The sequence below is a fragment of the Epinephelus lanceolatus genome, chromosome 13 (genome assembly GCF_041903045.1).
Source record: "Epinephelus lanceolatus isolate andai-2023 chromosome 13, ASM4190304v1, whole genome shotgun sequence".
NCBI lineage: Eukaryota > Metazoa > Chordata > Actinopteri > Perciformes > Serranidae > Epinephelus > Epinephelus lanceolatus.
Genome location: NC_135746.1, coordinates 22,543,447 through 22,565,246, shown reverse-complemented (window position 1 = coordinate 22,565,246; position 21,800 = coordinate 22,543,447). Strand labels below are relative to the sequence as shown.

General features: G+C 41.2%; 2 protein-coding genes across 3 annotated transcripts; one reads left to right on the top strand and one right to left on the bottom strand.

Moving 5' to 3' along the window:
- Positions 1 to 170: 170 nt before the first annotated feature.
- On the bottom strand, positions 171 to 12,821 carry rbm25b (RNA binding motif protein 25b). Of its 2 annotated transcripts, none has more exons than XM_033648352.2 (17): positions 12,686 to 12,821; positions 12,041 to 12,141; positions 11,594 to 11,802; positions 10,584 to 10,641; positions 10,216 to 10,376; positions 9,856 to 10,041; positions 9,680 to 9,763; positions 6,834 to 7,105; positions 6,144 to 6,261; positions 5,658 to 5,747; positions 5,209 to 5,282; positions 4,671 to 4,821; positions 4,041 to 4,452; positions 2,804 to 3,102; positions 2,499 to 2,597; positions 2,355 to 2,402; positions 171 to 1,075 (listed from the first exon to the last, which is right to left on the bottom strand). In XM_033648352.2, the coding sequence occupies exons 2-17, from the start codon at positions 12,117 to 12,119 to the stop codon at positions 983 to 985; spliced, it is 2,433 nt and encodes an 810-aa protein (XP_033504243.1). In that variant the 5' UTR covers positions 12,120 to 12,141; positions 12,686 to 12,821; the 3' UTR covers positions 171 to 982. The 2 variants fall into 2 exon arrangements, with proteins under 2 accessions (XP_033504243.1, XP_033504244.1); XM_033648353.2 differs by having other exon boundaries at positions 2,804 to 3,099.
- A 2,516-nt stretch (positions 12,822 to 15,337) lies between these two features.
- hsp90ab1 (heat shock protein 90, alpha (cytosolic), class B member 1) lies at positions 15,338 to 21,800 on the top strand. The gene is made up of 12 exons (XM_033648354.2): positions 15,338 to 15,477; positions 16,614 to 16,757; positions 16,956 to 17,162; positions 17,526 to 17,685; positions 17,985 to 18,118; positions 18,232 to 18,543; positions 18,646 to 18,811; positions 18,932 to 19,122; positions 19,653 to 19,800; positions 19,962 to 20,230; positions 20,814 to 21,147; positions 21,238 to 21,800. Exons 2-12 carry the CDS (start codon positions 16,614 to 16,616, stop codon positions 21,354 to 21,356), a joined length of 2,184 nt encoding a protein of 727 aa, XP_033504245.1. The 5' UTR covers positions 15,338 to 15,477; the 3' UTR covers positions 21,357 to 21,800.

Here is a 21,800-nt window from a genome sequence, read left to right as displayed (position 1 = left end):
CTTAGTGTCTAGTTTGTTCAAATTCCTATCACTATTCTTATGTGAGACTTGCATTTTAAAAGGAAGTGCAAGCATTAAACCCTTTTGCAATCACTGGTTAATGTGGATTTATCAGGGTTTTTGTTTAACACTTCCTACTGTTTGAGAATATTAAACACTGGTTCACAATCTGTTATAAAAAATCAATTTTATTCAAATGTTCACCAATACAAAAACAAATGGAGAGCATCCTCACAACTTCACATCATTTTCCCCCTGTTCTGAGCTCATTTTCTTATAGTGGTTATGACGCGTGTGTGCTTTTACAGCTGCAGGGATGTCACCATCCGAAATATATTTTATGGGTTTAGTCAGTAGACACATTTCAAAACGATAACTAGGTGCTTTTTGAGATGGTCTGAGGAGGAGAACATGCCAACATTTGTCAGGAATGTGATAAGGAAAAATAAAGAGTCTGAAAAATCCACAGAAACAAATTGAAGTTGTGTCAAAAACCCTGAATAAATAACCCTGTAAAAAAGATCACATCCTTGTGGTTATGCACACTCTAAAGTCCACTTAACCCACAATCAACTGCAAGCCAGATTTCACACATTAGAGACTTCAAAGAAAGACTACTCTTCCCACAAAGTGTGAGGTGGCATGTTTATAAAGTAAGAGTAGGACCAAGAGACCTTATCTGGTAACGCAACAATGGTCCTGTCAGCAGTTTCCTCTCACACTGATTTCATCATGGTCAAATCATGACAGACTGTATTTACACGAAAGCACACCGACACAGTCAGCACCTGCAAACAGAGGGGAGTCGGACAAAAAAAAAGGACATGACCTGAACAACTGGTGCAGATGTAAGAATGAGCAGAATCTGCAGTTGCAGTCTGTAACGGACATGTCGCTTTGTTTGGGGACATAATTGCACTACACTATTATACACAATGTATGAAAAGAAAACAGTTTATCTTCATTCACTGGTTGTTTTTGCTTATTTCACCAGTCCAATCTTCTTTGCTTCAGTTTCATAGATGAGTAACCTCCACATCTTCACTATGAACACTTCAGCCTCTTCATCAAGAACCTAAAACAAGAGACAAACAGAAAATGTACAGTTACACATCACGAAGAATGGAACATTTGTTGCATTTCTTCTCTCTCTGTTCCATACACGGGGTTCCCATACATTTTCATGAATAAAATTTCATATGTATAGTATGTCGTCCAAAATCATGAAAAAACGTCATTGTATAGTATGTCGTCCAAAATCTTGACAAAGGGTCATAGTATAGTATGTCGCCTGAAATCAGAAAAAAAGTCATAGTATAGTATGTCATCCAAAATCAGGGGGAAAAAAAGTCATAGTATAGTATGTCGTCCGAAATCATGAAAAAAAGTCATAGTATAGTATGTCGTCCGAAATCATGAAAAAAAGTCATAGTATAGTATGTCGTCCAAAATCATGAAAAAAAGTCATAGTATAGTATGTCGTCCAAAATCAGAAAAAAAAGTCATAGTATATTTTCAAAAATAATGAAAAAACGTCATAATATAGTATGTCGTCCGAAATCATGAAAAATGGTCATAGTTTATTATGTCGTCGGAAATCTTGAAAAAGGTCAAAAAATGTCAGTAAACCTAAAAATGTCATGTCATAGCATAGTATGTCTACAAATGTCATGTTGTAGAACAGTACGCCTGAAAAATGTCATAGTCATATAGTACCGTCATGTCATGTCATGTTATAGTATGCCTGAAAAATGTCATTTCATAGGACAACAGTATATCTGAAAAAGGTCATTGTATAAAAAAGTGGCCTAGTATGGTATGCCTAAAATATGCCATGTCATTGAATAGTTGCCCAAGAAATGTCATAGTATAAAAAATGTCATGGTATACTTTCTCTAAAAAATCATATCATATCGTATGCCACATTTAATTCTGAGTGACAATAAACTGTTTTAAAAGTCTTAAACTTAAGTTGCCCTAAGGTGTAGGAACCCTGTGTTAAATGAGAATGTTTGTGACCCGGTTGGAAACAGTCACGCTGAAAAACTCAGCACCACCGAAGCAAACTTTCTCAGGATCTATCATTGATCATGCACAGCTCTATTCTGTGACTTGTAGATTCAGCCATGTTATTTCTCACATACTACACTATAAGAAATGCTATATTTTGATGAGAAGTAAGAGGGTTAACTCCAACATACCTTACCTTTACATCATTTAGTTATGACAAAAAATAGAGAGCAATGTTCAATGTTGGAACTATCGGACTGCTACCATGACATTTACATAGTCAACATGAACATAAAATGGAGGCAGCAAAATGTGAGGGCTTACTCATCTGTTACATTACTCACCATAGCAACATCATCCAAGATACTCTGTGGCATACTGTGAGCCATCACCTGGAGAGACAAAAAAGACAATGGGGATCATTTCAGGTTTCACTTTCCCTTCAAGTCTGAGTGAATTCAAATATGCAGACACCACACGATCAATACCTTGGAGCAGACAAAGTCCACTAATGTCGCCTCTTCCTCTCCAATGTACTCAATAATCTTTTTATTGATCCAGGGCCGGACACGTCGCTCCATTAACGTCTATAAAAAGGACAGGAGATGAGGACACAGGTTTTGTTTTAGAAGTGGTGCTAATATCTGAGTCCATTTCCAAACAACTTATAGTATGTAATAGACAACATTAGGCAATTTCTTTTTAAATATAATGTTGTAAATTTGCTTGTCTGCTTAAAACAGCTGAAAAGACAACTTCAATGTAATACAGCACATCCTTCATGTCTCCTCACCGTGTCCACCATAGACCAGTCCAGCGGGTAGGAGAACAGCTCAGGCTTTGCTGTGGGAATCTTTTCTATCAGGCTCTTGATGTGTTTGCGTTTCTCCTCCGTGTTGGCCCCCTTTATGCTGGAGAGCCCGGCCCCGTCCACCCCGAGGCTCTTGTCATCATCGTAATCCAGGGGCACCAGCTTCCTCTTGCGAGGCTGTTCGTCTGCCTCTTCGTCATCGAACTTGTCGAAGACGCTGTCCACGGGTAGCTTCTTCCTCTTGCCTGTGATGGGTTGACTGGGGCTTCCTGTGGCACCTGCTGAGGACAAGGAGCTTCATGAATATGGAGTTCATTTACTAATGATAAAGTTCACCTGAAGTTACACAGATGGGATTACTTGTCTGTTCTGCAGTGATTAAATGTCACAGAAACTATTCAGATTCATTTATTGTTGCAATAGTTACATTTTTTTCTGCTGCTGCTCTTTGTGCTCTGTACATATGATAAAGAATGCTTCATAAGTTTTTCCGCTAGAATGGAAGTACATGTGGAGAGAGAGCATAACTGTGGTGTGAGGTGGGTGGTTGTTAAAATGATGGATGTGGATGTTCTATCACACAAGCTACTGACAACAGATATGCAAGCTCTGCATTCTGGTCCATGAGGGTGACTATCTGTGCACAGATGTGCCCCTTTTTTGGATGTTGAACACTGTAAATCTGCAAAGACTTACAGTCTTACAAGACTGTCTTTGATTTACACCAATACATTTAATACATTTAAACAGAATGACTACATGTGATTTAGAAGGACATCTGGCGATACTATGGTAGTTTAACTTCACAATTTGCTTTATCAATCAATGCAATTTAGTCCCTTTTTTGCCTCCTCTTACATTGTAGGCTGCTGCTTTATTATGGAGCAGAGCACTCGGCTGAATCAGTGAAGCACTGCTGTGTACTAAGTAACAACTGACATGAATTCTCAATAAGAGTCCTGTGAGCAGGGCTGCAACAGACAATTGAATTATAGATTAATCTGCCAGCTATTTTCTCATTTTTCTCAAATACTCAGTTTAAGAATCTAGAAAAACAGTTTGGAAATCTTTTAGGACACTGGATTAAGGAGAGTGACTTCAATGATAATTGAAGCAGCTGCAGATTAAATTACTGTCTAAATAACTGGTAGTTTTAGCTCTCTGCGCAAGCGCTCCATGCCTGTCCATGTCACAGCGAGGACACATTTCTTTCACTCACCCAGTTTGAGACTGAGGCCAATCTTTGGCCGGTTTTCCTCCTGCGGCAGGGCCTCAGGGGGCGAGTTCTCGTGGGGGATGATGATGCCACAGGGCGACTCGTCCCCGGGCGTGTTGGGGGACGCGTTGCCACTGGCCGACGACACTGAGGGCGCTGCTGTGATGGGCCGCATTGTGGGCTTCAAGCACGGTTTTACATCAGGGTTATCTTCATCATCGTCAAATTCATCCTCCTCGCCCTCCTCCACCTCGTCGTCTGAGTGGGCGGGCCGTGCACGGGGTTCTACTCTTTCCGGTTCCTGCCGGCGTTCCCGGTGCTCTCGTGAACCCCTGTGGCGTTCCCGTTTCTCCTCGGGCTCTGGCTCCTGGATGATGGGAGGTTGTCTCAGACGCTCCTCCTCTTCCTCCTCCATCTGGACCAATAAGACGCAGATATGCAGAAGATTAACACCCAATCAGTGTTTAAGACATGAAAAGGACAAGAGACGATGAAAGGTGGACACCACAGATGTGCAGAGAGGCAAAAAGACTCGGATGATGAAGTGACCTTCACAAAGACAACAGGCAGCACACACACACTCACCACAGATACAAAGGCAAACACACACATTATTATTGAGCACAAGCATACCCTGCGTAGCTCTGCGTCTGGGTTTGGATGTCCCTCGTCTAACAGCCTCTGTCTGATCTCCTCCAGCTCCTCCTTCTCTCTCTTCCTGTCACGCTCGTCCGCCTCCATCTCCTTCTCTCGGTCTCTGAGACGCTTCTGCAGCGCACTGCCCCTAGGGGTCACACCAAAAATAACAGCCTTCAGAACAATAGCCGTAGCTGCAGTATTACATCTGCTACTACAAGTCAGATCTGGGTCACACAGCATCTGCTGCCACTTCTCCTCATGTACGTACATGTTTAAGTGCCACATGGCTCTGGTTTATCACACTGAACAATGAAATTAATGCTGTAATGTTCAGACTTTATGTGTTTTGCTCAAATTCACAACAATTCTGACACTGAATTGATTAGATATCATGATCACACATTTGCAAAGTGAAGCTTTTAAAGGGTGCATAAGAGATGTTAAATCCTGTTAACAGAGGACAATGTGTTTTTATTTTTGATTGACAATCTGCTTAATTAAAGACAGCACTCTGGCATTTTTTGTTGCTCACCTGTAGTACTTGGGGTCATCTCTGTCATCATCGTAGTCTTCAAGAAACTCTTTCAACCGTTTGCCCTCTTTCACCTAAAGAAACACAGGACCACGCTATTTCTTCAGGATGATAAATCTACTTCTGCTCACAAATTTTATTGTCTCACTTATTAAATAAAATCATATGAACACAAAATTAATCACATGAATGTCTCCATCTTGGGAACACATTAACATATGCACATTTACTAATGCATGTTTTATTTAAAAGGACACTTATCACTCAAACTATATCCCTTCAGAAGGACATCTATGTTTGTCCTACAGTAGAATTAAGAGTGATTAATGATTGCTAGTTTTAAGATAAACCTAGGTAATATTCTGGTTTATTAAATGAGGACAGTGTGTACACCAAGTGTTCAAAGTTAAGAAGGACACCTCTTATGTGGTCATTCAATGCGCTCTCACCATTTCTCGTCTGCGCTCATCCTCCCTCTCGGCATCCTTGGAGTAATCTCGTGCCTTCTTCCTCTCCCTGAGCTCCCAGTTTTTTAGTCGCTGTCGTCACAACAGTGTCAGGTGAGCCACAATCAAACACAATCATGTTCCATCACATCAAGCGAAAAGAATAAAACGTGTTGTTATTTTAATATAAGCATCACATTCCTGGTTCGCTTGGTTGTCTCATTTGGACATAAGGTGCAATTATCTCTTTTCATCTTTAATCTTGAGGGGATCCTGAAAATGTTTTAACATCCTCATTTATTTTATGAATCATCATCATTTTGCATCGTAACTGACGTGGTGTATAGGTGCCCAACAGTTAATTTCTGCATCTATAAAATATGACCCGTTGTACTGCGAGATCGTTAGCAGAAAGCAGGGTACATACCAATTCCTTTTGTTACGTGTTTTATATGGACACAGCCCATGTAACCTCCCTGCCTTCCCTACCTCCTGATAGGCTGCTTCCTTGTCTCTCAGTTTCCTCTCCAGCTTCCTGCGTTCATACGCCTCCTCTTCATCTTCCTGGTCTCGTTTCTTCTCCCTGTCTCGGTCTCGACTCACCTCCCTGCAAAAACACAATACATTATCCTTCAATCTAAATTGGAACCAACATAAAGAGTTTAAGGTGGGGGAGAGATGGGAGGATGTCTGTGGAGCATGGTCTGTATCTGCCCACAGGTTTAATCAATCATGAGTGAAAATACTTGTGTGGGTGTGTAGGGGCTGTTAGCAGCTGTGAGTATACAATTTCAAACATCTGTACACTTACAACGTTGTCGGCTAATGGTCAGAGCTTGTATTTTGTTGCATCTTCAAACCCAAGAGCAGTACAGATGGCTCAGCTCGCACATTTTCTTTCCAGTAAGATCACAGTGCAAAGATTCATTGCATAATTGATATTGTACAGTCTGACATGAGACTGCAACCAAGATATTATTAGACCCGTATCACATAGTGTGACATGCAATGGCACTACAACACTAGTGTTATTGCACAATGTATGGGGCCCTTTTAAGTGAGGGCCCTAAATACTTCCCATGCTGCCATTAGTTTTGCTCAATATCAATTAAAATCACTTTAAACTCGCTCCTGATAGATAATCTATCACAATCAAAACTGGGCTGATTTTTCCTTTACCTGGATCGGCTGCGCTCGGGGCTCCTGTCGCGGCTTCTGTCCCTCTCCCAATCTCTCTCCCGCTCTCTTTCTCTGGTCCTGCGGTCGCGGTCTTTGTCTCTGTCTCGCTCCCGTTCACGCTCTCTTTCCTTCTCCCGTTCCCTCTCTCGCTCCTTCTCCCTCTCGCGGTCCCGCCGCTCTCTTTCTCGCTCTCGTTCTTTTTCCCGCTCCCTGCGTTCCCGCTCAAACTCCAGCCGCTCCTTCTCCCTCTTGTCCTTCTCTTCTTCTAGTTTCTGCAGAGCAAAACACAGACAGGTTCAGCCGACGCCACACGAGGTTCGGTGAGTCTTCTGCAGTCAATTTGCTACTGTGCACAGATCAAGTGGTTTCCAGATTTTGAAAGGTTTCATACAGGAACATGCCCTATGCTAATCAGCGCAAAGAAGAAGCTGGAATCCTAACTGGAAAAACCTGGAAGGACCAAATAGCTCTCCCTCACAGAGAGACAGCTTCATCATTCATCTAAAGCAGTACAGTGTACTGCGTCAAACTTGCACTATTAACTACAGTTTAGCAAGAATGTAACTGGAAACCACTTCAATGTTCAAAAGATCTGTGGAACATGTTCAACTTGAGGCATTCATAACGAGAAAAAGGCGCTGCAAAAGACAATGCTTTTTCTCTCCTTAAGATTCCTCCTCTCAGCACAAGAAAAACAAAAACAGAAAACAGGCGTCAGTCGTTTGTTGAACTAGTTGTTTGTGACTTACAGGTGTTGAACTATGGATTCAGCCCTTCGCTGCCCCTACAAGCCTTTTAAGTTAGGCCTGGGAGGAAAGCAAGTCACACGGTATACAAGGAAAAACGTTATGGGATTCTGTCTTGCTTAAGCATCATCATCATCATTATCATCATCATCAGAAACAACAACCTTTACTTCAATGGGTAACATGTCATTCGGTAATAAAGAAAATGAATATAATGAACATCAGTTACATTTCTGCACAGATAAATGAAATTGTAGAAGCGGTCTTACCCCTGCAGAAGTCTTCAGCAGCTCTTCTCGACTTATTACAAACAAGCACGCACACACACACATCCCAATTCTGCCTTTATGGGCATTACACACGAGGCTTTGAGTGTTTTTAGAGTTAAAACAGAATCTGTCGCTCAATGAGAGAACTGAACACAAAGAAACTAAATGTGTATTTCTATAACTTTTAGGGCAGTTTGTACAGTGAGTACAGCAGTGGAGTTAAATCAATTTTATATAAATCGCTGAACTATATCGCAGTCATACGCAGCCACAGGCGGTCAGCTGGTCTTTAAAGAAACACAGTAGTCTAAAAGCCTCGGGTGTAATGCAGCTCAAGAGAAGGAAACTTATGAGACAAGAAAGGGGATGAAAGGATTTAATTTTAACACCATAACATGACTTTATTAGCTCAGATTAAGTATTAATGCTCATGACTCAAGCTCAATTCATGTCAAGTGTTCAATCTAAAATCTGTTTTATGCCTTCTTACTTACCTCTGTAAAGTGTCTACCAGGGCTTGCTACATAAATACTTGATCCAAAATTATTTTGCTGAATAGCAAAAGTATAATCTTGATATTTGTTTCTTACAGCGGCTGTTTTAGGAGAATTTATTTTAGAAAAAAAAATCTTAAAAGTCAGAAATAAACTGGAAAAGGGAAAAGAAACAGGTCTGACTTAAAAATATTTTTATTTCTACGACAACACTGTCAAATCCTTAAACTGTGCAGTTCTGCTCTTTCCTGTTTTTGGTTTAATCTTCCGACATGATTGCAGGACTTCAGAGTTTCATCTTTTTCTTAGATTAAGTAAAAAAACATGGACTGTGTACTTGAGTTTCATCCTGTACATTTCTCACTGATCTATCTTGTAGAACAGAGAAGAAGCAGAGAGAGAAAGACGCTGATGGGGAGCAAGAGATGGAGGAGAGAAGTCACACGATGACACACACAGAGAGCACGTACCTTGTCAGTCTTCAGATTAGTGTGCTGCTGTGGAGAGGGCGCCCCCCCACACTAGCATAATAAAAGCTACAGCCAAAGTCACTGCAGTGGTTATTGACAAGAGTCCTTGTGCTTCAACATGAACACCATTAAGACAGACCATCATTTACAGAGGACTCGCACAGGTTCACCGACTCAAGCTTTCGGGGCACCGCCAATAATGTCGCAGAATGGAGGTCGACAGGTTGGGAGGATGACTGGTGTTGTCAAATGTTTGGCTGAATAAAAAGCATCACACGCCCTGACCGACACACACAAAAGTGCAGTGCAGTTGCCCCCATGCAAGTCCTCAAGAGGGGGACGCCCAGTATATGTATATAGTAAATAAAGGCTGATACTTACATCCTATCCTCGTAACTTTTTCCAAAGCTCTGAGATTCATCTTGCTTTAGTCACCATATGACCACTATCATAATGGTGGGGTTTAATGAATAGATTAGCTTTTAAGTAACTTTACATCGTCTCCATGCATTTTTGTGTGATGAATGAAGAATGGATCTAGAATAGTCACACCTATAGGTTTACTACGTTGGTCACAGGTGTCAAATCAGGCCTGAGAAAGGTGGCAAAAATACTAGCTGTCTGCCTACTTGTGGTGTTTGAACATTGAACATGAAACATTTCAATATCATATGGGGCAAATTAAGTGTTAAGTTTGGTGATCTAAATTTAAAGGACTGCCAATTTGTAGCGTAGTATGCATGTTACTGAGATCAAGAAAAGCTTGGTAAACGTGTCGAGTAAATGTGCAAGCTCTAGGAGTGAACTATGTGAGCAGCTGCTGTCCAAAACCTGTAATAAACTACAAGATCAAAAGAGCCACTTTACCTTGTGGGTGTCTCGAAATTTACTAATTTCTCTGGAAATCAGGTCTCTCTTGTCCTCCTCCATATCAATAGTGTTAATGTCGTCCTGAAGAAACAGAAACAAAAAATCAAATATCACCTTTTAACATTTGAAGTTCCAAGAAAAGAACAGTAAGAGCCACAGAGGCAAAAACAAACCTCTTCTTTTTTCTCCTTTTTTCTTTTTCGTCGCTGAGACTCTTCATCCTGCGAAGGCGCGTTGAGGTCGGCAGCATATTCCCGCATCAATCCGTCGATAGCACCTTTGATAATCTGATCCCTCTTCTTCGTCTCCTCATCTAGCACCTCTTCCTCGTCATCTCCTCCATCTTCAGCCTTGTTATTCTGCCAGTACAGAACACATCCTAGTTCAGTATCACTGCAATAAATTGCTTTATAAAACTCAGATGTGGGCAAAGACTCAGAGATCTGGAACAAGGATAAATCTACTCCTGAGGCAATGAACAGAGGCACACTGATCAAACTCATCACCAGTAATTCACTAAAGCAGAATTATACCCCATTCGCAGTCTTCTTCTTGGCCTTCCACTCGTCCAGCTGAGCTTTAGTCTTGGCATCCACCTTCACCAATAGATTTTTGTCTCCAATCTGCAGGTCGTGAAGCAGCCGCAGTGCTCGCAACGTGGACTCTGGCTCCTTGTACTCACAAAACCCAAAGGCTGCAATAGGTATTGAATTGGGAAGACACAACAACAGGGTCATCAATGGTCATGTATAGTTTGACGGAATGACAGATACAAATGATCTCAGTAATTTCAGGTTGGTTTTTTGTGAAATCATCTTGTGCAGTTAGAGCTGATCACCCAAGTTAGCCATGGATGAAAGTTTTTCCTGCCCTGCTGAAGCTTGAGTGTATCATGAATTACCTTGAAGCTTGCCAGAGGCTCCTTGGACTCTCTTCCAGCTCAGAACAATTCCACATTTCTATAATGTGAACACAAAGAGAAGAAGGATTCATGATTCAAGTAGTAGTAAATTTTTAAAAATAAAATAACTCCACAGCAAAGAATTCAGTCAACAGGATGTCCACACAATCCATGGTACTGATATATGTGGCATCAGTGTGTGCAAAAGAGGTATTTGTATTGTGATCTGTAATGTAACTACATCTATTAAAACTTAACCAGGATGGTGGTAAATTTACTTCTTGAAGAAAGGGCAAAGCCTAGTTTACATTACACGATTTTCACCGTGATGTTTGACGTCGCAGAGGATCTTGAGAGCCACCTTGGGTCTGAGGTGAGTCGGCAGATAGTCTGCCACGACGAGTCCTAATGTGTGAACAAGCCTATGAGCAAGTTGCCCCCTCCTCTGCGTCTGGGACTGGATATCTGGCATGCTAGAAAACTGGAGAAGTGTGACACGACTGACAAAGAGCATCAGCCAATTAGAGGCGGGATATGTCCCACGTCAGCACGCAGGAGGACAGAAGAACTGTGAGGAGGACAAGCCACAGGGTTGCCAGGTCCGCTTATTAGCCATGACTTTGGGCTTGTTTTTTTGTAATGTCACTTACAAATATTGGTAGTTGCGGGTTGCGTTTTTTTTGGGCTTGTTTCTAAAGTGGAGTTGCTTATTTGGGCTTGCTCTCTAAACATAGCTTTTCTCTATATATATCCATCGCTTCTTTTGGGCTTGTTTCCATAGCCCTGGTTGCTTGTTTCTCTCCCAAGATCTGCCAACACTGACAAGCCGGCAAGCAAACACAGCAATGGCAGCATCCACAGGATCACAGGGAGCACATTGTGTTTGGACCCAGGCCCTGGAGGCAGATCTGATTCAACACTGGGAAGGATATCCATGTCTTTACTTTAATATTACATAACTGCGTGATATGAGCACATGTTATGTCTATAAACCTTTTCCTGTTCCTTACCGCGAGCAGCTGTCTGATCAGCATGTCTGACGCTTTCTCTGATATGTTCCCCACAAACACCGTAGTGGTGGGCCCGCTGTTCTCGTCGCTTTCTTTGGCTCGCAGTATTTCCTTCTTATGGATCGGCGGCTTACTGATCACTTGCACAGACGGCACCATAACTGAAGTGGGGGTCATGATGCCGACGTGGACTGGGATCATTGGAGCTCCTGCAACAGCCAAAGGAAATGTACATCAACTAAGGACAAAGCAGCCTGGGATCATTTGCTTGACAGTAATGACTTCATATCTGGGGATTATTGTAATTTACGACACTGTGGGTTGCTCTATGATCTGAGGGTGCTAATGTGAAACCTTCCAGTAACAAGCTCCTTGTGATTAACCCAGTAAGTGCAGTAGTAAAAAAGGCTGTCAAATACATGTATGCACTGACAATGGGTTTCTTACCTGAGGAGAAGCCAGCAAACTGAGGGGGCATCCCAGGAGGAGGCAACAGCGGCCGGTTTAAATGTGGGGGGAATGACATTCTGGATGTGAATTGGACCAACCTGATGAGGGAGTAGATCATTAGCATATTAGCAGTCTATCTATACGTGTGTTAAACTTGCAGACCCGTGTAATTTCAACATAAGAAACACGCTTCAAACATATGCAAATGATAGCTTCTTTTACTTATAAGGACACCGAGGAAAGCACTGCCATATAGTGTCAGTAACGTTAGTTTGGCATACACAACTGACATCGATTTATGACTTTTGCTAGCCAACTATAACGCTACTTGAAGTAAGCTTTGGTCAGTAAGTAACGTTAACGTTCGCTAACTTAATATCATTCAGCCCCACAGTTGGTGTCTTAATATTCTGTTTTATTGTGGCACATTGTGCTATAGATAAATAATTCAACCACAATGTAGGTTAGCAAAAAACAGCAGTTTAGCTAGTTAGCTACAGCTAGCATTAAGCACGCTACCCGGCACAAGTAATTGGGCTAAGCTAACATTAGCTCGAGCTGCTGTTACCGAACACGCAAAACTCACTTTGGCGGGCTCAATATGAGTCCGGAATGAAAATGGAAATGTCCAAACATACATACCTAGAATTAGGTGGCGTACAAAAGGATGAAAACAGCTCTCAGAAGGTTATTAATGAGGAAAATCTTTGTAACGTCCCGTATGTTGGATTAGCACGATGGCTAGTAACCACAGGCCTTCAAAACCATTTGCGCAAGCGCACTACGTACCAGATTACAAGCAGGTTTGTTTTGTGCATCGGGACGTGGCCGCTGGGCGGAGCTGGAAAATGTATGTACTACTACTAGTAGTAGTAGAATATTACTATTTCTCATCATAACTAATTGATAAGAAGAAGAAGAAGAATTTAAAAATAATAGTAATTATTATTATTATTATTATTTAAAATGATAAAAATGATAATAATAATAATAATTCCCCCAAATCATGTTGCCATTTCAAATTTAAAGTACTTTAATTGTTGTTGGTTCTTTTTGTTTACCTAAAACTTTTCATACTTATAATATAGAATGTACAAACAAATTGTAAAAATAGTAAGGATAGGAGCAGAGGCATCAGAAACACCTAATAAATACCAAGTGTTTCATCTGAGTGCTTTGGTGCATATGACCTATTTGATTTATAATCAATTGATTGGAGACCAGAGGTGAATATTTTAAATTAGCTAGATGTTTACCAGTTTTACTAACCTTGTTAAATCATTTAATCCTGATATAGCCTATATGTAAGGGTTTTTTTTTTAAAGTTGACACTAGAGGTGAAACCATAGTTTTTTCATGCAGTGGTCAATTTTGAGATACTGGGCTATTTTGCTTCCATAACTTTGTTAAGCAAACTTTGTTCTTTGTTCAGACTAGTGGAAAGAAAACATCCAAGATACACATTTAGGTGTTGTTTTTAGTTCAGTTTTCTCTTCTGAAAATAAATGCAAACAGTGCATATTTAATTAGATAATGCCTCATTTGCAGAGCCTGTTTAAATATACAATTTCAGAAAACTTGTTATACAAAAAATAATTGTCTTAAAGGTCCAGCGTGTAGGATTGGCAGAAAATTAATACAATATTGATACATATGTTTTCGTTACAGTATAATGACCTGAAACTAACTAATTGTTGTGTTTTTATTACCTTAGAATGAGACATTTATATTTCTTGTTGTTCTACAGTAGCTCAGAACAGACAAACCAACCTCAAGATGAGGCCATTTGCATTTTCACTGTAGTTCTCCTACACGCTATGCATACAGAAGTTTCAGTTGATTGCAGTCTGCAACCTCACCACTAGGTGCCACTAATAGTGCACACTGGACATTTAATATAAGTAATTAGCTGGTAAATATGGGGATATTCACAGAGGATGAGTGATTGCTATTATCTGAAAAAATTACCCTATTCACCTGTAGGCAACTGTCTTATTTTTGTTCTAAAAATGTATAGAATTTTATGATACATATTATTTAATTTATTCATTTGTAATTTTTGTTTTTCTTTCTTTTTTTGTGGTAATATGTACATATTTAACAATTCTGTATAAGTTCTTAATCTGGAGCTCTTATTCAATTAAGCAATCTTCATTTTTATCTTTTCTCCTTTCATGTATGATTGTTGTTATTTAATAGGGGAGGTATCTTCATAAGCCATTTTTGGCTTCTGATCTCTCCTGCACAATGTTTTAACTTTTAATTTCTCTTTCCTGTATTTTCTAAGACATGTATGTGCAAAAAAATAAGCCTAAGCCTCATACTCTGTTCACACTGAACCAGAGAGATCCACCTCAGTAGCACTAGTATTCTAATTTATATAACGTTTTATTCATAAATACATGGTAATTTTTTTTTTTTTTTTTTTAATTGCTGTTGACATTTTTTTCTGATTAATGGAGTGATAAAAGAGATGACCAAAATCCCCTTTGTAGAAGTTTGACTCTTAATATATCAGCAAAATGAAAAAAATGAGTTTGAACCTTGCTGCAGATGTCTGATCTGGAAATGTATGCAGATTTATGCACATTTAATCAGATAATGCCTCATTTGCTTAGGCTATGTAAAGATAACATCTCAGAAAGCTTATAATACCACAAAAAATATTTTACTGTAAGTAATCAGTAGAGAAGTTTAATTGTGACATCTATTACTTGAAAAATGTATCCTATTTAATGACCCTATTGTGGGAATAATCACATCATCTGTCCACGTGGCGCTATAATTTATTTATTGGTAAATTAACCTAACTAAACGTTAAGGTGGTCGGTTACCATGGTGTCTCTGTTGTAGGCACTAGCTCACAGCAGCTGTGTCGCGAGGGCTGCATCTGACAAGCGTGCTATTAGGCCGTGACGTCACGCTAGGCGGGTTTTTTTCTGGAAAGTGCTAGAAGAAACGAAGCACACCCAACCGGTTTCACATATTCCTCCGTGACATTAAAAAGACCCATACTTTCTGCTACTAAATAAACGATGTAAGTTACCTGTTAATTTAACTGAATACATTTACATTTGCCTCGATAGTAACATGGCGGCGGCTATAGACTCCGACATTTAAAACAGTCCATTGTTATTCAATATTTGTATCACTTTTTTACACGATCATGTCAACACTTCTTTTAGTCAGTATATTAAATAGTCTGGCTAAATAAATAACAACAAATATGCTATTTTACTGCCCGTCTCACCCACAGTATAGTGCTTGTAGTGTATGGTGCACCACCGCGGATGGATACAGCCGCACACTGAGGCGACTGTGTATAAAGATTCCGGTCTATTAAAAGGAAGTCCCTTTCCATTTCCCTGCGTCAGAGAGCAGAAGGGACAATATTGGTAGCATTTTATTCAAGATAAGTCAACGGAATAAACAAGGTACGTACACCAGTATTTCGCTTACAGGTGTAAGTCATTACGCTCTTGATAATATGTGTGTTTGCGAAGCGGTCACCGACTTATCCTTGGATGTAACCACGATGCGAGCTCATGAGTCACGACGATAACCTTAGCTTCATAACTGTCTCGTGGGCTAACGTTACAGCTAGCATACTATTCTGCACGCCTGTCTGTTTGCATATTATGTTACATAATGTTTAATCCTCGCACGGTGGGATTTTTTTTTTGTGTCTTCTTGGATAATTTGTGTTGTTGAGCGGTGTGTGTTTGAGATGTAAATGCGGCACTGTGCCGCACTGTTAGGCCAGGCTTGGGTTTCAATGAGGCAGGTGTGGTGAAGATGACAACGCTGACTCGGTTTATTTAACGGAGCCGTGATAAGAATACACACACACTGGGCTACATCACATTTAAAGGACCCTCAGTTTAATCCCCATCCATTCACATGAAAACATTTAACGTCAACCAAGTGTGAAAGTATCAAGGTGTTGCTCACGTTTGATTTCAGGTGTTAGTTAGCTTTAACATCGAGGATTGTTGCGTAATGCTAACTAATACAACTAACATGGCTGACATGCGTGTAGCTTCTGATTTATACTGTATGCCATCTAAAACGGCATTGTTCCGGCTTTTTCTTGGGTACATGGGGATAAGGCTGCATTAACGTTACAGTAACGTCTGCTTGGTTGTCGTCATCCAGTGGATTTTAATGTTGTACTAACCGTAATAACGTTTTAATTACATGTAAACGTTAACTGCTGTGTTTCCATTTGGTATCGTTATTTTTGTCTGTAGCCGTTCACCAGCACGTGTTTGCGGAATCCATTGTCTGTCAGTCGACGCCATGTTGGTTAACGGCCACTTCCACCGCTCACTTTGGCTGCCGGCCAGTTTTACGAAACCGGCTTGTGAACATGATCCCGTTTTATGCCTAATGAAACTAAAAGAATTAAAGCTATTAAGTGGAATTAAGCTCACATTAACAAACGGCCATTTTGTGTTCTGTTGAGTCATTATGCCTTGTTAATCATCCCTTTAAAAATGTTGCACATCTGCCATTTATGCCATGTTGAACTCGGTTTGCTAAAACATTACATGATGTTCTCTTTGTGCAGATGCCTGAAGAAATGCGCCAAGAGGAGGAGGCTGAGACCTTTGCCTTCCAGGCAGAGATCGCTCAGCTGATGTCCCTGATCATCAACACCTTTTATTCCAACAAAGAGATCTTCCTCAGGGAGTTGATCTCCAACGCCTCTGATGTAAGTCGGCTTGAGCTTGGCATCGTTTTCAGATACTATACTCACTGTTTACTTTCACATATCTATATTATTGTACATTTAAAGAAACATGTAGTTACACTCATCATAATTATGATTATGCTACTAAGTTATAAGATGACACATGCTTTGAAAATGTCAACTATAGTCTTGATGTATTTTGTTAATGTTTGTTTGAAGGCTTTGGACAAAATTCGCTATGAAAGCTTGACTGACCCCTCCAAGCTGGACAGTGGCAAGGATCTGAAAATTGACATCATCCCCAACCAGTTAGAGCGCACCTTGACCATCATCGACACTGGAATTGGCATGACCAAAGCCGACCTCATCAACAACCTGGGTACCATCGCCAAGTCTGGTACCAAGGCCTTCATGGAGGCCCTGCAGGTACTACAGTGGAACGTAATCTAGATTGCAGCATGTGGGGGGGAAAAAGAGGGCAAATGGCACATGACAAAAACACTTTTTTGTAACTGTAAACTTAGTTGGTCCTAAACTGAAACAAAGAGCAGTGAGAATGGTAGAGCTGTTCCTTTGTGCTGTGATACCGGTCAGATGTCATGCTCGTATTCGCCTAAATGTCGATTAAACCCATATCTTGCACATTGAAATGGCACCTGTAGCCATCTTAATTTGGTACATCTTAGTTTTTTCACAAGCTGTGTGATCAAAATACTGTAAGTCCTGGTTCAAAAGTTAAGACTAATTTGACTGCTATATCCTGAAGTTACCAACTGTGTTGCTTTTTAGGCTGGAGCTGACATTTCCATGATCGGTCAGTTTGGTGTGGGTTTCTACTCTGCCTACCTTACTGCTGAGAGGGTGGTCGTCATCACTAAACACAATGATGATGAGCAGTACGCCTGGGAGTCCTCCGCCGGAGGTTCCTTCACAGTCAGAGTCGACAACGGTACGTGTCCTAGCACAATTACAGAATCAAAGCAGTTGGGATGGCAGTGTTTTGACCGTGGTAGCTATTGGCAACTACTGATTGTGCTAGTTTACATAGGATTGTGACATTGTAGTGCTTAAAAAAATCACACCTGGCTTAGGTTAACTTCTGGCATTCAGTAATGATGGCAGAAAAGGGGTTATTTATAGTGTGACTGGATGATGAATAAAAACCTTTTTGGGACTTGACATCCAGTAGAATGTGTTTTCTTTGGTTAAACTTTCTGTGTGCTCATGGCTGTACAATTGTATTCACAGGTGAGCCCATTGGCCGTGGAACAAAGATCATCCTGCACCTGAAGGAGGACCAGACAGAGTATATTGAAGAGAAGAGGATCAAGGAAATTGTCAAGAAGCACTCTCAGTTCATTGGCTACCCCATCACCCTGTTTGTAAGTATTGAATTTGACCCTCTCTTTTTTTTTTTTTTTTTTTTTTTTTAGTCTTGGCTACTTAAAACTTTTTGCACACCAGTGACATTAAACCTTTTATTTATGATTTGCAGGTGGAGAAGGAGCGCGACAAGGAGATCAGTGACGACGAGGCAGAGGAGGAAAAGGCAGAGAAGGAGGAGAAAGAGGAGGGTGAGGATAAGGAGAAGCCAAAGATCGAGGACGTGGGCTCAGATGGCGAGGAGGACTCAAAAGACAAGGACAAGAAGAAGAAAAAGAAGATCAAGGAGAAGTACATCGACAAAGAGGAGCTGAACAAGACCAAGCCCATCTGGACCAGGAACCCTGACGACATCACAAATGAGGAGTATGGCGAGTTCTACAAGAGTCTGACCAACGACTGGGAGGATCACCTGGCTGTCAAGGTAAATTGCAACACTTAACTAGCTCTTGCATGGTTCATATGTGCTTGCCAACACTGGCTTAAAGTAAAGAGAAACTAAGGTGAATTATTAACCTCTTTGCAGCACTTCTCAGTGGAAGGCCAGCTTGAGTTCAGGGCCCTGCTCTTTGTCCCCCGCCGTGCACCTTTTGACCTCTTTGAGAACAAGAAAAAGAAGAATAACATCAAGCTGTACGTCAGGAGAGTCTTTATCATGGACAACTGTGAGGAGCTCATCCCAGAGTACCTGAGTAAGTCAACTTAAATTGTTTTCATCTTAGACAGCACTGACCATCTTCACAAAGCAGTTTTGATAGATGATGAAATGCTCAGACGGGTTCCAATAAGCCACATTTTGTGTTAACCTCCAGACTTTGTCCGTGGTGTGGTCGACTCCGAGGACCTGCCCCTCAACATCTCCAGAGAAATGCTGCAGCAGAGCAAGATCCTCAAGGTCATTCGCAAGAACATTGTCAAGAAGTGTCTGGAGCTCTTCGCCGAACTGGCTGAGGACAAGGAGAACTACAAGAAGTTCTACGAAGGGTTCTCCAAGAACATCAAGGTATCTGAAATAAACACGCATCGATTTAAAATATACATGTTACTTTTTTAATGGAAGTTCCTCTTTAATAACGCGCTCCTTATGTCTTCAGTGCATCTCCATGGATTCATAAGGTTTACTTTTATTCTTTAATCTAGCTGAACCCTTTAGCTTTCTGAGGCAGCCTAGTCAGGGTCAGACATTTTGAAGACCCTACATAGCTGACTAATAGTTGTAGTATCCGTCTATTTATCAAGCATTTAGATAAGCTAATTCAGTGGTGCATCATTTAGTTAAGAGTACCTAACTGTTCATACTGTGCTTATGTGCAGTAGACTAGTCACTTAGTGCTGTAGTACTGCTACATGATCAGTAATTCATAACATTTAATTCATCTGGAAGAGACAGTTTGTATTTGCAAGACAATCACGTGCAACATGAGTATTGAGTTGCTTCCAAAACATGGCTAACTAACTTGCATTGTGATTAATGCTACTGGTGTATGGGATCGTTCTATATGAGCATGTAGTAATTTTGTTGTCGCTCTGTAGCTGGGTATCCACGAGGACTCTCAAAACCGCAAGAAGCTGTCTGAGCTGCTTCGCTACCACAGCTCCCAGTCAGGAGACGAGACAACCTCCCTCACAGAGTACTTGACCCGCATGAAGGAGAACCAGAAGTCCATCTACTACATCACTGGTGAGTTAAAGCTGTTTTTTTTCTCACTTTATAGCCCTCAAAACATTAACCTGAAGTAGCTTTACAAAATTTCAGACAATCGTAAATTTTTGCAGTGTATTGCTAAGCCAATGGTGTTAAATCTGTCAGGGTTATGCTGATCGTTATTTACTTCTCTTAAGGTGAAAGCAAGGATCAGGTGGCCAACTCCGCCTTCGTCGAGCGTGTCCGCAAGCGTGGCTTCGAGGTCCTGTACATGACAGAGCCCATCGACGAGTACTGTGTCCAGCAGCTGAAGGAGTTTGATGGCAAGAGCCTGGTCTCTGTCACCAAGGAGGGCCTGGAGCTGCCGGAGGACGAGGAGGAGAAGAAAAAGATGGAGGAGGACAAGGCTAAATTCGAGAGCCTCTGCAAGCTCATGAAAGAGATCCTTGACAAGAAAGTGGAGAAGGTCAGTGATCCTAATGAGTCACGTTGACCTTAATTTCCCCATTTCCCTTCACACTGTAGGATTCATGTTGTGTTGACATTACAACCACAGTTGATGTTTGTTTGGCAACAGGTGCCCTAACTGGTTCTGACTTGTATTCTGGTGAGTTTATACAGCTGCAAAGAGGCGCCTCAAACCCTTTGTGCCTTGAGTTTTTGATTGACAGATTTGATATGTGATTGGTTCCAAAGTCACGAACCTCTTTGAAAATTTAACTTCAGAGTGTGATCTAACAAATGCCTGTTTCAGTTGCCTTCATTTGGTTTAACAGAATGTAGAATTGTAAGATGAACTGAGTAAAGTATTTTACTGGTCAGACTGTTTGCGTGTGTATAAAATTGATTGTTGTAGACTTAGTTTTCAAGTGTGGTGTTAAGGGTAAGAAGTTGCCTTGGACATGGTGTGTTGAGCATTTATTTCTAACACGACTTTTTAGCATGCTTTTTATTAACTTTAAATTTTTGTAATGCATCAGCCTACTGTTGAGACGATACGGATGTCAAGTTTTAGGTCTTAATGTCCTCTGTTTGGCTATCTCTCCCAGGTGACAGTGTCCAACAGACTGGTTTCCTCACCCTGCTGTATTGTGACGAGCACGTACGGCTGGACGGCCAACATGGAGAGGATCATGAAGGCCCAGGCGCTCAGGGACAACTCCACCATGGGCTACATGATGGCCAAGAAGCACCTGGAGATCAACCCCGACCACCCCATCGTGGAGACTCTCAGGCAGAAGGCAGATGCCGACAAGAACGACAAGGCTGTGAAGGACCTCGTAATCCTGCTGTTCGAAACCGCCCTGCTGTCCTCAGGCTTCTCCCTGGACGACCCACAGACCCACTCCAACCGCATCTACAGAATGATCAAACTTGGACTGGGTAAGGACACGCAGCAGATCAGTGTTGGTAGTTTGTACGTGTCTGTTACAAGTAGGCTTTCGATCTCTAATATAATCTTTGTACCTGCAGGTATCGATGACGACGATGTCCCCGCAGAGGAGGCCACATCCACATCCGTCCCAGATGAGATTCCTCCCCTAGAAGGCGAGGGTGAAGACGACGCTTCCCGCATGGAAGAGGTCGATTAAACCAACCCTCCCGCCCCAGATTTCTAACACTTTAGCCTCACTTTTCAATTGTTCATCCTTAAAACTGCAGTAACTGCAAAACAAATAGTCATTCATGTTGTGTGGTGGACCAGTGTTGCTCTTGCGCCCAGAGCATTACTCTGCAAGACCTTTTAAAGAAAAGCAGTTTTGGTTTTCGCTGTTCAAGTTCATGGTGACAACACATATGTTTTAACGAGTACCCTGTTGCACTGAGTTTTAAATGTTGGAGTGGAAAAAATGTGTGAACATGGGAATGGTACATTCCATTATCGGATCAGGTCTGGTGGAGGGTGTGGGGAGGTTCTGCTCATGTGCAACACTGCACGCTGCATGGAGAGAGGACTGTATGATTCCTTTGCCTGAGTCCAGGCTTGTCTGTATTCCAAGTCTTGTTTTGCAAAAAATTAAAGATGTAATACCTTA